Consider the following 16,673-nt stretch of genomic DNA (forward strand, 5'->3'; position numbering starts at 1 on the left):
ATATTTCGGAAACTAAGTTTCCGAAACTGGGGTGAGATTTCTAATGAGTGGGGTGTCAAATGTAGCTCTCATCTTTGTCTTCATAAATTAATGTCTTAATTTGTTTTTGGTGACAAGAGGAAAATGATAAATCACTTGATTTAATAATAATTTAGATTGTCTTTTGGGTGATATCAATTGCCTTTTCTTTTCATGAAATGTTTTAAATCATTGAAAATGTAGTGAATTTTAATTTTAGTAGCTTGTTGAAGCAAAATTGTATTTTAATCACAGCTAATGTTTGCTTAGTAAGGAAAAAAAAAAATACTGCAACCTATTGAAATCGTTGTTTAAAATATAATTTTATAATTAGCTAGTATTGTATTTTTCTTTGTTTGTTTTTGTTTATATTTTAGATTTGGACTTGTATATGAACCTATATACGGTAGTTTAGGCTTCAATAATAGACAATTAGGCATACACAGGGTTTTAGATTGGGCTCAGGGTTTTATGACGGGCCTATTAAGTTTTGGACTTGTATAGTGGCCTAAATAGAGGTTTATTGCATTTTGGCCAAGTTGATCTTTAGGAACCTAGCCCATATGGCCATGTGATTTAGTGCTCCTCCCTGAATAAGGAGTCTTATGTGTAATTCCCCCAGCTTTGGTTCATTAAATCTACTACTTCTTATTCATGGGTTTGGTTTCTACTATTCCTACAAGACCTCCAATCGTAGCTCGCCACGTGTCCTGCTTTGCTGACCTTGCCTTTTTTTTTTTCAACCGAAATATGCCAAACGACTTCGTTTCTTACTTTGTCACTGTTTCTCCCCATCAATGACAAACCCTAGCTGGCAATCACGTGTTTCCTCTGCCATTCTACCCACTCCACCGTACCATTCATCTTCTTCTCTTTTCTTGATTTCTCTTCCACAGCTCATAGTTTCCCATCTACTGTCGTCATCTCGCGTCTCTACTTCCTTCGATTGCATCATCACTGACGCTTGCCGTTCCGTGCTCAAGGAGATTTCGCTCGCCGGAAATGGAGGAACCAGCCATATTTCGACAGCTCCCTTCATCTACTGTTGTTTGCTCATCCTTCTCTCTTTTTCTAGATCTGAAAGCATTTCCAAGGAGCAAATCGCGGGTGAGCAATCCTTGGGTCAGTAATCAGTCTAAATCTCTTTAAATGATACTGATTTTCTTTGATTTTTTCGTACTTTTGATTCATCTTTATCAGTATTCACTTGATTGTTTGGTAAGTGATGTGTACTTTTCGTTGATTTGATCTTTATTTTCATTTTCAATTTCAATTATTTATTGTATGTAAGCTGTTGCACGTATATCCTTATAAATAGGGTCTTTGTTGTGTTGGTTTGTGCTTTGTGAGTGGTAGAAGTTCCTAAAACTGGAGTTGATCCTTTTTTTGAATTCATTGTTTTGAGTTATAACAATGGCTGAATTGTCTTGGTTTGTTTCAGTGGCTATGTTTTGCTGTATAAATAGGGGATGCTTGTGTGTGTGTGTTGCAATAAGTAATGTTTCTAGGAAGATTTTTAATGAACGCAACAACTTCTTTGATTCTACAGGGCCAGGTAAGTACTATTCTCTTCATATATTGGATTACTTCCTCATTTCATTATCACAACTTTTAACTTTTTCTTATTACAACTTAAAACAATTAAACAGAGATGGACTTTCAAGGAGAAACCAACCCTCAATCCTTCATATACAGTTGCTATGCACAAGGTTGGTGTTTGTTTCGTTCAAAAATTGATGGAAGATATGGACTTTTATGCCATGAGGAGGAAGAGACTACAAGCTCTGTGCAAGAAACATGACATCTCTGCTAATTTGAAGAGCAAATAAATGGCAGACAAGCTTTCCTTGATTTTTAAGCACCTTATTAGTATACCCTTTTCTTCAAGTCAAGTTTTTCCCCCTTTTCTTTTGTCTGTTTTTATAGTTTATGATGATCTATGTTATGATGCTTTGATAGTTTATTGATTTGGTTGTTGAGTTTTTTTTGTGGCCCATTTGTTTTCTTTATAGATTTCCTTCTTCCTTGCTTTTTCTAATTATGTTTTTATTGGATTGGATTCGAAGATATTAGCTTGAAATTTACCCCAAACTTAATAGCCTATAACCATTATTCAATTATTTCACAGCATGAGTGTGTGCTATAATTTAAATATTAAATTAATTAACTTAGCTAAGAACCAAAGCCCTGTGATGGTGTGTGGGGTACTATACTTGAAGCCTATAGTTGGAGCGGAACACTAAAATCTTCAAGGACAGATCCTTGTGATGGTATCTTTCATGGTGTGATGGTTTTCTTATATTTGTAAGTGAATAATTTGGTGTGTTTGTACCCAACTATGTTAGGGTCAAAGGAGGAAAAATCATAAGCTTGAAAGTGTATTGGATAACAAAATGTTATGAAGGTTAAATCTTTAAGAGACATTGCCACGAAGAAATAGAGTAGGAGTTGAATCTTTGTGCAATATGTATATAAGGTTGAAACCCTTTTGAATGATATAAGTATGATAATTTTCAATTTCATGATGTGTCTTATAAACTAAATTGAGAAATTAGCTAAAGGAGACTTAGGAGGTTTAGACATGTTCATGTGAGAGCACGCTGTCATGCTTACATATTTATCTCAATTTTTTTCATTCAAGCTGGTAAACCCATTGATCCTCATTTTTGCCATCCATTCGAGTGACTGGATCACATGTGTCTCATAAACTTTTGCCTAATCACAATTCTCACCCTCGATGTTCAGTGGATTACCTTTAGTCTTTTCTTTGCCTTTGTGACATGATATGAATTATGTGATTAAGATCACCAAAAATTTAAGAGACACTAGCATGTTAGATTTTTGTGTGTCAAACTTCACTTTGTCTATATGGTTCAGAAGGATGAAGTCACTATAGATTATTTGCAATGAGTGAAGATAAATGAATAAGTAGGAGCCCCTTAAAAACCAGTTAAAAGTGATGGTATATATATAGAAGGGAGTCATTTATAAAAGCTCTTCCCTGTACATAAAACACTAGGTGTATAAATTTGGTTCAAGCAAAAAAATTACATATGTTTTAGGCAAGTTTAATGTTGATGGCAGTAATTCTCTAGCTACATGATGATTAATGAAAGAATGTTATTATCTTGATGTGCTTATGTATTTAATTTAGACGTTCATGTTACTGCTTGTAACACCCCGATTTCCGGGGGCGTCACTTTAGTAACCACAAAGAAATACTTAAGCGGAAAAACGTGAATTATTTTTTTTCGATAATGTAATTAAAGACAGAAAGAGATGAAACTTTAAAACGAAAGATAACAGTACTAATATGCAATATAATTACAGCCCCCCCACTGTAAGTTGTAAACCACGTCACGAGTAAACCTCCAGTGACGGAAAGTAAAAGAGAGTAACGCCCGTAGGCAAAAGTACAAACCAAAAGAAAGTCAAGTGTCCGCAACACTATCCCTCAAAATGAGAATGAGTTAGCCCAGATGGCCTAAAACAAGACCTCTTAGCCCAACCAACTCTCTGTGATCCCCGTAGAGGAACCACACAAAAAGCTATAGGCGGGAAACTACCCTGTCCCCAAAGAAACAATGACGGTCAGAGCTAAGACTCTACTCCTACACTAATCCCATCTCGAGTAAGTCGCTCGGTGGCCAGCGGGGTCGACCACCCCTGAACCGTAGTCCTCCTGATCAAGCTTCTTCAACCTAGTTTCCCCTGAAGGGTGAACCATCATGAACCGGTCCGCCATGGACATCTGACAAAGGCGTAGTCCGCCCAAACACACACAGAAGACGCGAGGGTCAACTCCAAAGAATTATATAAATATTAAAGCCAGATATATATATATATATATGGGATAATAATTATTAGCCTCTCAGGCTTAGAGTTTAGGGATAACATCCTAGGGTTGCATGTATCGCAAAAAAAATATAAAAGATCATAATAACAATTAGCATGCCTCAAATAGGGTAAACAAGTACCAATCACACTCAGCAAACAAGTCAGAATGTATGTTGCATGAAATGCAATGCTGGTTAACAAAATGCATTCCGGAAGAAGGATGGACACCAACGAGTCAGCCCTAACACCGGCCATAGTGGGACCATTCCGCTCGGGCGTCTCTTACACCACACAAAAGTAGTCAGATCAGTAGTGAACCCGTAGGTCTGCCATTCCGTCTGCTACTGAGGACCACCGTAGTGTCCTAAATATGGAAATCCGGGTCTTATGACCATTTTGGAATCCACCGAGGTCCGGTATCACGCCGTGTATTAACCTCAAAATGAGTGCATGAATGCAAGTGATTAGCCAAACAACGTCTCCGGCCTCACCCGACACGTCGCCACGTGTTCTAAATAACTTAAAGTCTCTAAAAAGAATACCCTAAGGCAAATGTCGATTCTGCGACAAAATGAATTAATCAAAAGAAGAAGAATGTACTTTGGAACTCATGGTTCCCGGCTAAACTTTAGATAGCCAATCAATAAACTGCTCATCGAGCGAAAAGGTACCGAAGTACTTGGAACTTAAAGTTCCCGGCTAAACTTTAGATAGCCAAACAATAAACTGCTCATCGAGCGGAAGAGTACGATTGTACTTGGAAACTCATAGTTTCCGGCTAAACTTTAGATAGCCAAACATTAACCTGCTCATCGAGCAAAAGAGTATCAACATACTCGAAAACTTGTAAGTTCCTCAAAACTTGGACTCGACGACACTTCTCATATCTTCAAGACTAATATTCAGGCTCTAAGCTCTTATCTAAAGTTGTTATCATTGTTCAAGGGGTTTAGAGATTGATTAATGTCTTATGAATTTTCTTTGAGAAAATAGATTTCGTTTAGTCTTATGATACTTCCTATGAGTTTCATGGATCCCATAATCCCAATTAATTTCTGAGAAGGTCTCGATCCATTAAAATATAACAAGGTCCGAACTTCGTTCGTCCTTTCAAACTCTCTCAAAATCTCATAAAAATTCGGCATGACTTGCCCGTAATCCTCACTTTCCAGAAACATAGGCACGAGTGGAATAGCATCAATGAAACAGCTCAACCAATAGGCATAAACAGCATATTCCAACACATCCTAAGTTAACCATGTAGCACATAGCATGTGAATCATTTAGCACACAATATCATGGCATCAAGTACTCAACAAGTTCGGCCGAAGCCTCAGAAATCATTTCAGACATTTAGCAATTAGGTGCATAACACATAAATCAAGTCGAATTTCATCGACACCTAAAGCATTATCTAGTAATTCAGAGAGTAGCCCTCACCTGTAACTCCTCCAGCGTTTTCCTCACAACCTCCTTCACGTTCCTCGCCTTGATCTCCAGGAAACTCCTCAAAAGAACCTTAAGCCAAAATCACAGAAATCAACACATTGAGTCAGAAACTCAGCAAGCAATAAGTCCTAGGGTTACACGGTACATTACAAACTCTGTGGTACGACAATCTAACGCGTTAAGACAAGTTTTCGAAAAAGTCGGATTTCCTCCCCCCTTGGTATAGCTCTCGGCCACTTTCCTTAATTGGGAGGGTCGATTTTTCTTCGATCAAACTTGGTTCCTAGGTTAACATACGCCGTAACTAAGACGGTTCTAAGCTCGGAAAAATTTTCGGATCGAAAACTGATATAGGGGTAGTTTTGTCATTATTTTAAACTCAGAATTTCAAAACTGGATTTTTGAAAAACAAATTGGATGGGGACGTCAACAACGACGTTTATGACGATTAATCCTACTAGCACTAAGCCAAGTCGATAGATTTCAGCTTAAAGGTTGCGACTTTGCCGAAAAATGGGTATTTAAGGTAGAAATTGATCCCGGCGGCATTTCGTCGACATTTGACAAAATCTAATCCGCAGAACACGCTCAGGAGCATGCAGGGAAGAAGTTTAGACACTGAAATCAGCGTATTTGAACAGTTTTTCAAAAACCTCAAAATTTTGAACTCAGAAAGACGTAGGAGAAGTGGACAGAAACGACGATTCGAAGGAGAGTATAGTTTACCTACCTCGAGGTCTTCGATTAGCGACGATCGGTGAAACAAACGGGCAAGAAACGACGAAGATCCGGATTCTCTCTCTCTCTCTAGGTGCTCGCGGGTTTGGGGAGGGGAAATGGGTATTTTTTTGCAAAAAATCTAATTTTCAAGCTATTTATAGGTTTTGGAAAAAGCGGAAAAATGATTTTTTCGCGGTTCCGATTTTTCCTGCGCGTTCCTCTGCGAATTCTAAGATTGGTTCTGGCGACAGAATTCCAGAACTCAAAACAAGATTCTTGGAATTAAACCAAAAGATCCAAAATCGGCATAAGTCGGTGTAAGTCGGTTTATCCCGAAAAACTACTTTTTGCAGTGATCGTCGGATGAGAAAACTTCCTTCTGAAGAAAGATTGGGATTAACGAAAGAAATAGGAGAACGCGGGTGGAATCTTCATTTGCAGCTCTGAATAGAAAAAGTCTTCATCGTCTGTCGATCTTAGGTTTCTCGAACTATCAGGGATTCCGTTTCGGCAAACTTCCGAGAATTGGAATTTGACGTTCGTACTTTCCAGGATTTCGCATCGAAATAATTGTTTAAGGACGGAAAAGAGAAGTTCTAACATTTCGCTGAGGATTTTTGGAATTAGTTTCCATCGTGTCCTAAAGCGTAAATTAACTATTCACTAATACCTTTGACCTAGGATTAAGCGTATGTTAGTCGTGCTATAACTCTTATCGGTTTTTCGATAATTCTTGGACTTTTCCTGAACCTTTTTCCTTCACAAATTTATCTTAATCAAATAAACTCTTTTATTTTATTCACTTATCCAAAGCGTTAAAACTTGGGCCTTACATTACTACCCTCCAAAAAGAAAGTTTCGACCTCGAAACTTATGGTTCAGTAAAAAGTTATGGGTACTGTTCCTTGATCTTTTCCTTCAGGTCCCACGTCGCATCGCCGGTGTCCTTGTTCCAAATAACCTTCACTAATTCGATCTCTTTTCCCCTCAACTGCTTTATCCTTGTGTCACCAATGCTGATTGGCGGTGTCTCGAAAGACAAGTTATCCTTCAACTCAATGTCATCCAGCTCGATAACATGTGTCGGATCAGCAATATACTTCCTCAGTTGTGACACATGGAATACATCGTGAATGTTTGATAGAAAAGGCGGTAGTGCGATCTGATAAGCTACCGGTCCTACACGACGAGTAATCTGATAAGGTCCAATGAACTTTGGCGTAAGCTTTCTTGACTTGATTGCTCGACCAACTCCTGTAGTCTGAGTAACTCGCAGAAACACATGATCTCCTTCTTCAAATTCCAGGGTTCTGCGCCTTTGATCTGCATAGCTCTTTTGTCTACTCTGAGAAGCCTTCATCTTCTCTCTGATCTGTTTAATCTTCTCAGTCGTCTGTTGCATAAGTTCCGGTCCTACTAACAAATTCTCTCCATCTTGATACCAACATAAAGGTGTTCTACACTTGCGGTCATACAAAGCCTCATACGGTGCCATGCCTATGGTCGTATGAAAACTGTTGTTGTATGTGAACTCAATCAGTGGCAATAGGGTATCCCAACTGCCCTTGTTGTCTAACACGCAAGCCCGTAGCAAATCCTCCAATGATTGGATAGTTCTCTCAGTTTGTCCATCAGTTAGTGGATGATAAGCAGAACTTAATCTCAGCCTCGTTCCCAAAGCCTCATGAAGAGCTCCCCACAAATGTGAAGTAAACTTCGGGTCTCTATCGGAAACGATACTTGTTGGCACTCCATGCAGTCGCACAATCTCAGCTATATATATCTCTGATAGCTTCTCCACGTTGTACGTGGTCCTCACAGGTATGAAATGAGCCGACTTAGTCAATCGATCCACGATTACCCAAATCGAATCATATACTTTCTGAGTTCTTGGCAACGCCACGACGAAATCCATCGATATGCTATCCCATTTCCATTGAGGTACATCCAAGCTCTGTAGCATACCTGAAGATTTCTGATGTTCCACCTTCGCCTTCTGACAGATTAAACATGCAGCTACATATTCTGCCACTTGTCTCTTCATCCCTGGCCACCAAAAATTCACCTTCAAGTCCTGATACATCTTTTTCATTCCAGGGTGAATGCTCAACTTGCTTTTGTGACCTTCGTCCATAATCAACCTCCTTAAGTCAGGGTTGTTAGGTACGCACACTCTATCCTTGCATCGCAGGATATTGTCACTCCCTACCTTGAATTCCGGGTCCTTACCCTGAATTACTAAATTCTTATTTTCCGAGTAAAAATTCATCTTGTAACTGTTGGTCTCGGATTTCTTCCATCAATCCATTGGTGATCTTGATCATCCCAAACTTCAGTTCTCCCTCAGATGCTCTCACATCTAAGCTCAAATCTCAAAATTGTTCCAGCAGTTGCAGCTCCTTAACCATCATTGATGAGATATGCATCTTCCTGCTCAATGCATCAGCAACGACATTAGCCTTTCCAGGATGGTATTGTAAGGTAAAATCGTAATCCTTGAGAAATTCCATCCAGCGTCGTTGTCTCATGTTCAACTCCTTCTGGTCAAACAAGTACTTTAAGCTCTATGTCGTCCTGCTCGACCACTCGTGTCGGTTCTATGTTGGAAATAACATTGGTTGACGCTACGTGCAATTGCACAACCTTAACCACTTGATCCTTTACTTTTGTTCGTCCAAAAATTCTGCTTAAACTCAGTACAGTTCTGGCATTCCAGAGTGAATGTTCAACCTGTCCTCGTGATCTCCACTCATGATTCAAAACTTAACTAGATCGCTCTATAACTCATAGACGAACTATTCCCTTGGAATCTACTAGTCCATTAACGTCGATTCCAACTTCGTAACTATCCTCATTCGCACCATGAAATCAATCTTCTACTTAGTCATCACTCAAAGTAAAACTCGACGTGAGTCTTAATACCTTGTGCATCGCTAGACCCAGTCCCTTTTAACCTCCATTCATCAGCAACTTATAAGCTAATCATCATCTTAATATCTTACAATCCATCATTGTCATCTCCCCTTTTTCGAGACTTCCCTTACTCGAACCATAAAACCAACCTTCACTTATTCACAACCCACTTTACAATTACCTAAAATCCTTAACACTTCCCCCAAATCCGAACTTATTCCCTAGAAGATCAAACCATAGCTGTACCTCAGGAAACTTAACTAGTCATTTTATCATCCGATCCCTCAACATTCGGAGGTTTAACTACAATCATTAATGCCAACACCACTAAATCTCTGATTCGAACATGATTTTCACCTCCCAAGGTCAATCTTAACCCTTAAATCCTCACTTAACTTAGTGAAATTCACTTGCTAACCCCAGCATGCAATATCGGAATCCATAACCAAGTTCCATTCACTCTTAGACTCTAAGAAATTTGTCCTCATATAACAACCTCAAGTATTCATCTTAATACTAACTCTTTATTTCCGTAACTAGATCGTCCTCCAATCAATCCGATACTTAGTCTCTCGATCAAAACCTGACAAACCTTGAGTCTTACGCACTTGAGACAAGAATTCATAGACTTAAAACCTAAACTTTCACCAAGTTTGGACCTCAAATGTCCTTTAATTCTTCAATACTTCTTAAATGAATATCCATTTCTTAAACTATAACTCCTCCCCAAAGGAGATCAACTACTTAACAAGAACTTTACTTCCCAACTCAACTAATCCTCGATCCAATCAAATTAATCTTACCAATCCATCTATCAAAGTCCATTGCCAGTTCTGATTCCGAATATCACCCCCTCAATATTAAGTTGATCAGGCCTAATACATCGAAGGTGAAGATTTAGAAAAACCCACTGAAACAGTCAATGAGTTCCTAACATCCAGCAGTCACAAAGATCTTGATATTAAATCCTCAATGATGCCGCTACGGAACTACACGCTCTCGACATCATACATATACTATCCATACGGAATCTCCCTGAGATTCATCCTTCAGCTTCTAGCTTCTTGTTAAACGCATCGGTGCAAAACTACTTTCTAGGCTTAACGTGTTATTCTAAACCTCGTGTAACTTCTATAGTTTAAACACGAGCAACGGTCAAATAAAGTATTATTAGGCGTAATAACTATAAAGTCAATGCTTAAACAATTTAAGTAAAATTGGTGCGTCGCATGTGCTACGAGAGTAATGGAGCGTATTATACTAGAATGAGAAGGAATAGTTAGAAGGTTACCATCGTTCTTGCGCTCTCCTCTAGCTAGTCCGTCAGCTCCCTCAGCCTCTTCACCATCCATGGTGCAAACTTTTCCTCTAGCAGCAGGGTGCTTTCCCCTTGCAGTGTTAACAGATGGTTCAACCTTGGGTTTCTTGCAAACCACGGCTAGGTGTCCCACTCGGTTGCAATTAAAACACCTTGGTCCAGTCGCTGAGCACCTGCTAGCAAAATGCCCAATTTCCCCACATCTGTAACATGACACTTGTTTCTCTGCCCCTCTAGCTATGGCAGGAAACTTGCCCTTCATCCTGTTGTCAGACGGTCCCGCCTGAAACGTCTTACAGTTCACGGCCAGATGCCCTATCTGGTTGCAATTGAAACATCGAGGCCCTTGGCCCAGACATGCATTAGCATAGTGCCCGTTCTTTCCACACCTGAAACATGTCACCTCTGGGTGTGCTGATTGGCTTCTTGCCCCTGGAGTGGCAGTAGTCGAAGACTTAAAAGATCTTGGGGTAAAACCCCTCCCCTTCGGATGCTGATATGGCCCCAACTGACGGTACTCCTGAGAACCTGACCTCACTGGTCCTCCAGTTCCAGCTCGGTCCAACCTACTTTGCTGATACTTGGACGCCTCGATTAGCGGTTGAGGTCGTTCACGTGCCGCCTCCTCAGCGCGTCTGTAAGCGTCCTCAGTAGCCTGATTCATCATTGCCTCAATCATGGTAGCTATTGCCTTCGCCATACGGTCAGGGCTCACCATCCTATGCTTAGTCAACAAACAGTTAGTACTCATCATCGGATAGCATCTAACATACTATACAATATGATTAAGCAATAACTTCAATCAATTTTAAGCGACAAATCGCTTGGCAGACAATCAATTTTTACTCTTTGTAGAGTCACACAACCTAGCACAGAAGACCTATTCCCCAAAGACTCCCGAAAGACTCGACAAGCTCTGATACCACAGTGTAACACCCCGATTTCCGGGGGCGTCACTTTAGTAACCACAAAGAAATACTTAAGCGGAAAAACGTGAATTATTTTTTTTCGATAATGTAATTAAAGACAGAAAGAGATGAAACTTTAAAACGAAAGATAACAGTACTAATATGCAATATAATTACAGCCCCCCCACTGTAAGTTGTAAACCACGTCACGAGTAAACCTCCAGTGACGGAAAGTAAAAGAGAGTAACGCCCGTAGGCAAAAGTACAAACCAAAAGAAAGTCAAGTGTCCGCAACACTATCCCTCAAAATGAGAATGAGTTAGCCCAGATGGCCTAAAACAAGACCTCTTAGCCCAACCAACTCTCTGTGATCCCCGTAGAGGAACCACACAAAAAGCTATAGGCGGGAAACTACCCTGTCCCCAAAGAAACAATGACGGTCAGAGCTAAGACTCTACTCCTACACTAATCCCATCTCGAGTAAGTCGCTCGGTGGCCAGCGGGGTCGACCACCCCTGAACCGTAGTCCTCCTGATCAAGCTTCTTCAACCTAGTTTCCCCTGAAGGGTGAACCATCATGAACCGGTCCGCCATGGACATCTGACAAAGGCGTAGTCCGCCCAAACACACACAGAAGACGCGAGGGTCAACTCCAAAGAATTATATAAATATTAAAGCCAGATATATATATATATATATGGGATAATAATTATTAGCCTCTCAGGCTTAGAGTTTAGGGATAACATCCTAGGGTTGCATGTATCGCAAAAAAAATATAAAAGATCATAATAACAATTAGCATGCCTCAAATAGGGTAAACAAGTACCAATCACACTCAGCAAACAAGTCAGAATGTATGTTGCATGAAATGCAATGCTGGTTAACAAAATGCATTCCGGAAGAAGGATGGACACCAACGAGTCAGCCCTAACACCGGCCATAGTGGGACCATTCCGCTCGGGCGTCTCTTACACCACACAAAAGTAGTCAGATCAGTAGTGAACCCGTAGGTCTGCCATTCCGTCTGCTACTGAGGACCACCGTAGTGTCCTAAATATGGAAATCCGGGTCTTATGACCATTTTGGAATCCACCGAGGTCCGGTATCACGCCGTGTATTAACCTCAAAATGAGTGCATGAATGCAAGTGATTAGCCAAACAACGTCTCCGGCCTCACCCGACACGTCGCCACGTGTTCTAAATAACTTAAAGTCTCTAAAAAGAATACCCTAAGGCAAATGTCGATTCTGCGACAAAATGAATTAATCAAAAGAAGAAGAATGTACTTTGGAACTCATGGTTCCCGGCTAAACTTTAGATAGCCAATCAATAAACTGCTCATCGAGCGAAAAGGTACCGAAGTACTTGGAACTTAAAGTTCCCGGCTAAACTTTAGATAGCCAAACAATAAACTGCTCATCGAGCGGAAGAGTACGATTGTACTTGGAAACTCATAGTTTCCGGCTAAACTTTAGATAGCCAAACATTAACCTGCTCATCGAGCAAAAGAGTATCAACATACTCGAAAACTTGTAAGTTCCTCAAAACTTGGACTCGACGACACTTCTCATATCTTCAAGACTAATATTCAGGCTCTAAGCTCTTATCTAAAGTTGTTATCATTGTTCAAGGGGTTTAGAGATTGATTAATGTCTTATGAATTTTCTTTGAGAAAATAGATTTCGTTTAGTCTTATGATACTTCCTATGAGTTTCATGGATCCCATAATCCCAATTAATTTCTGAGAAGGTCTCGATCCATTAAAATATAACAAGGTCCGAACTTCGTTCGTCCTTTCAAACTCTCTCAAAATCTCATAAAAATTCGGCATGACTTGCCCGTAATCCTCACTTTCCAGAAACATAGGCACGAGTGGAATAGCATCAATGAAACAGCTCAACCAATAGGCATAAACAGCATATTCCAACACATCCTAAGTTAACCATGTAGCACATAGCATGTGAATCATTTAGCACACAATATCATGGCATCAAGTACTCAACAAGTTCGGCCGAAGCCTCAGAAATCATTTCAGACATTTAGCAATTAGGTGCATAACACATAAATCAAGTCGAATTTCATCGACACCTAAAGCATTATCTAGTAATTCAGAGAGTAGCCCTCACCTGTAACTCCTCCAGCGTTTTCCTCACAACCTCCTTCACGTTCCTCGCCTTGATCTCCAGGAAACTCCTCAAAAGAACCTTAAGCAAAAATCACAGAAATCAACACATTGAGTCAGAAACTCAGCAAGCAATAAGTCCTAGGGTTACACGGTACATTACAAACTCTGTGGTACGACAATCTAACGCGTTAAGACAAGTTTTCGAAAAAGTCGGATTTCCTCCCCCCTTGGTATAGCTCTCGGCCACTTTCCTTAATTGGGAGGGTCGATTTTTCTTCGATCAAACTTGGTTCCTAGGTTAACATACGCCGTAACTAAGACGGTTCTAAGCTCGGAAAAATTTTCGGATCGAAAACTGATATAGGGGTAGTTTTGTCATTATTTTAAACTCAGAATTTCAAAACTGGATTTTTGAAAAACAAATTGGATGGGGACGTCAACAACGACGTTTATGACGATTAATCCTACTAGCACTAAGCCAAGTCGATAGATTTCAGCTTAAAGGTTGCGACTTTGCCGAAAAATGGGTATTTAAGGTAGAAATTGATCCCGGCGGCATTTCGTCGACATTTGACAAAATCTAATCCGCAGAACACGCTCAGGAGCATGCAGGGAAGAAGTTTAGACACTGAAATCAGCGTATTTGAACAGTTTTTCAAAAACCTCAAAATTTTGAACTCAGAAAGACGTAGGAGAAGTGGACAGAAACGACGATTCGAAGGAGAGTATAGTTTACCTACCTCGAGGTCTTCGATTAGCGACGATCGGTGAAGCAAACGGGCAAGAAACGACGAAGATCCGGATTCTCTCTCTCTCTCTCTCTAGGTGCTCGCGGGTTTGGGGAGGGGAAATGGGTATTTTTTTGCAAAAAATCTAATTTTCAAGCTATTTATAGGTTTTGGAAAAAGCGGAAAAATGATTTTTTCGCGGTTCCGATTTTTCCTGCGCGTTCCTCTGCGAATTCTAAGATTGGTTCTGGCGACAGAATTCCAGAACTCAAAACAGGATTCTTGGAATTAAACCAAAAGATCCAAAATCGGCATAAGTCGGTGTAAGTCGGTTTATCCCGAAAAACTACTTTTTGCAGTGATCGTCGGATGAGAAAACTTCCTTCTGAAGAAAGATTGGGATTAACGAAAGAAATAGGAGAACGCGGGTGGAATCTTCATTTGCAGCTCCGAATAGAAAAAGTCTTCATCGTCTGTCGATCTTAGGTTTCTCGAACTATCAGGGATTCCGTTTCGGCAAACTTCCGAGAATTGGAATTTGACGTTCGTACTTTCCAGGATTTCGCATCGAAATAATTGTTTAAGGACGGAAAAGAGAAGTTCTAACATTTCGCTGAGGATTTTTGGAATTAGTTTCCATCGTGTCCTAAAGCGTAAATTAACTATTCACTAATACCTTTGACCTAGGATTAAGCGTATGTTAGTCGTGCTATAACTCTTATCGGTTTTTCGATAATTCTTGGACTTTTCCTGAACCTTTTTCCTTCACAAATTTATCTTAATCAAATAAACTCTTTTATTTTATTCACTTATCCAAAGCGTTAAAACTTGGGCCTTACACTGCTAGCTGTATATTTCATGATTTTGAGGATTTTCTTCTTCTTTGTTTTATTAATTTTTATGTCCTATGCTTTGACCTACTGATTTTTTTCCTCTCTATGTTGCTACAATATCTCTCTTTCTTTGTCAATAGGGTGTTGGAATTGAGACTAAGATGAAAACTTACTTGGTAGCAGTCATGGATTGAACTCTTTCAAGGAGGGGCAGAGTTTGTCTTGATGCCATAGGGTAAGCTCTTTTTTCATAATGTCTTTTTTTCGTTTGGGAGTTCACACGTTTTTATCATGTTGTGATCCACGGTGACATACCTGCTTACATATTCCTCAAGATTTCTTTCATTATGTCAATGAATGAACCTAATTAAGTGTTGATTTCTCCTGAAACTGATTACATATATTTGAGAGTTTGAGTGTACTCCACACTGATCTACAGGATTAGCAAGAGCTGTGATGTGTTGTTTATTTCCTCTGCATGTTGTTTATTTCATCCCGTAAAAGACCAGATTTTTAAATCCTTAATCTGAGCTGTGGTGTGTTTTTATTGAATAAGTTTTTCTTCTCGATTCATGATTTAGCCTTTGTGTGCCTAATTGGTTTGTTTTGTATTGCAGTGGCCTATCCTTAACAGATAATAGAACTGATGCAAGTGGAAGGCCTGACCAATGTTGAAGGCAAAAACCATTTGCAAGTGAGTGTATTTAATTAGATTAGAGTATTAGACTACCCACGATTGGTAGTAACTTTATTTAACAATAATTTAATTTTCTATTAGATGTTATTGGCATGCTCACTGGAGCTGAGATAAAATATTTACAGTGCTGCATATTTTGTTTCTTAATTCAGGAGATGGTTAAAGGAAGCTGACATGTCTCTTAATTGTATTGATAATTCAATGGTGTGAGCCTCTGAAGAATATCATTCTGTTGTTGGGGAGTGAAGGATGGTGTTGTAATTCAATTCTATGTTTGAAGGCGAGGTAGCAGAGTTGATGTGGGGAATATGATCTCTTAATTTTGATTTATGGGTTGAAGAATTGATGTTTTATGTTGCCGGTTGAGATTGAATGTTGCGGATTGAGCATGAATTTCTCCTGCTATTGGCCTATTGCAATGAATGATGAAAACTGTGGAGTTTACTGTAAAAACTTTCTATACTTGTATGAGTGAGAGACCGTTAGAGGAACATTAACAAAAGAAACAGATGGAGTCTATTGTATATGTCATTCTAATATCTCACATGTTAATGTGTCATGTGAGATGTTTTGAGTTTACATGACATTTGCTTGAAGTGAGTATGCTATTGTTGTCACTTTTTGTACTGTTGTAGATTTTGTGTTCCCCCTGAAAAGTTCCTATATATAATCTGCTATTTGATTTAATATAAGGCAGCTTGATATTTCTTCAAAAGATCAAGATCACATTCTCTTTGGGGTTGGTATGGCATTAGATCCCATGGCTTTATAGGTGCCTCTTTGTGAATGAAATTGAATATTTGTCTTTTACCCTACCTCTATCTTCCTTTTATTCTGTGTCATATTCTTCCCTAATTAAGTACTATTTATTCCATTAATTCAAGTGAATACATCTCATATGTCTTTGAAGGTTAGCTCAAGTGGTAAAAATTAGGGGACATAAGGGTTGAGTGAGATGAAGGGTTCAGGGTCCAAGGTTCGAACCCTGATGAGAGATTAATTTACTAACATTATTGAAAAAAAAAAGTGGGTTCTCATATGCCTGACACCAAATATTCCTCCATGGTGATCTGGACACCAACCTTTTTTTTTTGAAAACTGGACACCAACCTTAACATCTCATCATA

General features: G+C 39.4%; 1 protein-coding gene across 5 annotated transcripts; it reads left to right on the forward strand.

The window, feature by feature from the left end:
- Positions 1-699: 699 nt before the first annotated feature.
- On the forward strand, positions 700-16,163 carry LOC130723820 (uncharacterized). 5 transcript variants are annotated; one of them, XR_009014361.1, is made up of 6 exons: positions 706-1,140; positions 1,460-1,573; positions 1,668-1,727; positions 14,990-15,084; positions 15,467-15,543; positions 15,699-16,163. XR_009014361.1 is itself a non-coding variant. In XM_057574955.1 (3 exons), the coding sequence occupies exons 1-3, from the start codon at positions 816-818 to the stop codon at positions 1,817-1,819; spliced, it is 591 nt and encodes a 196-aa protein (XP_057430938.1). In that variant the 5' UTR covers positions 709-815; the 3' UTR covers positions 1,820-2,000. The 5 variants fall into 5 exon arrangements, 1 of the variants encoding a protein (XP_057430938.1); XR_009014360.1 differs by having other exon boundaries at positions 712-1,125; positions 1,668-1,887; XR_009014359.1 differs by having other exon boundaries at positions 716-1,140; positions 1,668-1,887.
- Positions 16,164-16,673: the final 510 nt, after the last annotated feature.

This window comes from Lotus japonicus, chromosome 6 (assembly GCF_012489685.1).
Source record: "Lotus japonicus ecotype B-129 chromosome 6, LjGifu_v1.2".
Taxonomy (NCBI): Eukaryota; Viridiplantae; Streptophyta; class Magnoliopsida; order Fabales; family Fabaceae; genus Lotus; species Lotus japonicus.

Coding starts and splice junctions, on each gene's coding strand:
- LOC130723820 (XM_057574955.1), top strand. CDS start 816: ATGACAAACCCTAGCTGGCAATCACGTGTTTCCTCTGCCATTCTACCC. Junction 1,141..1,459: donor CGCGGGTGAGCAATCCTTGG/GTCAGTAATCAG, acceptor GGTTTGTTTCAG/TGGCTATGTTTTGCTGTATA. Junction 1,574..1,667: donor CTTTGATTCTACAGGGCCAG/GTAAGTACTATT, acceptor ACAATTAAACAG/AGATGGACTTTCAAGGAGAA.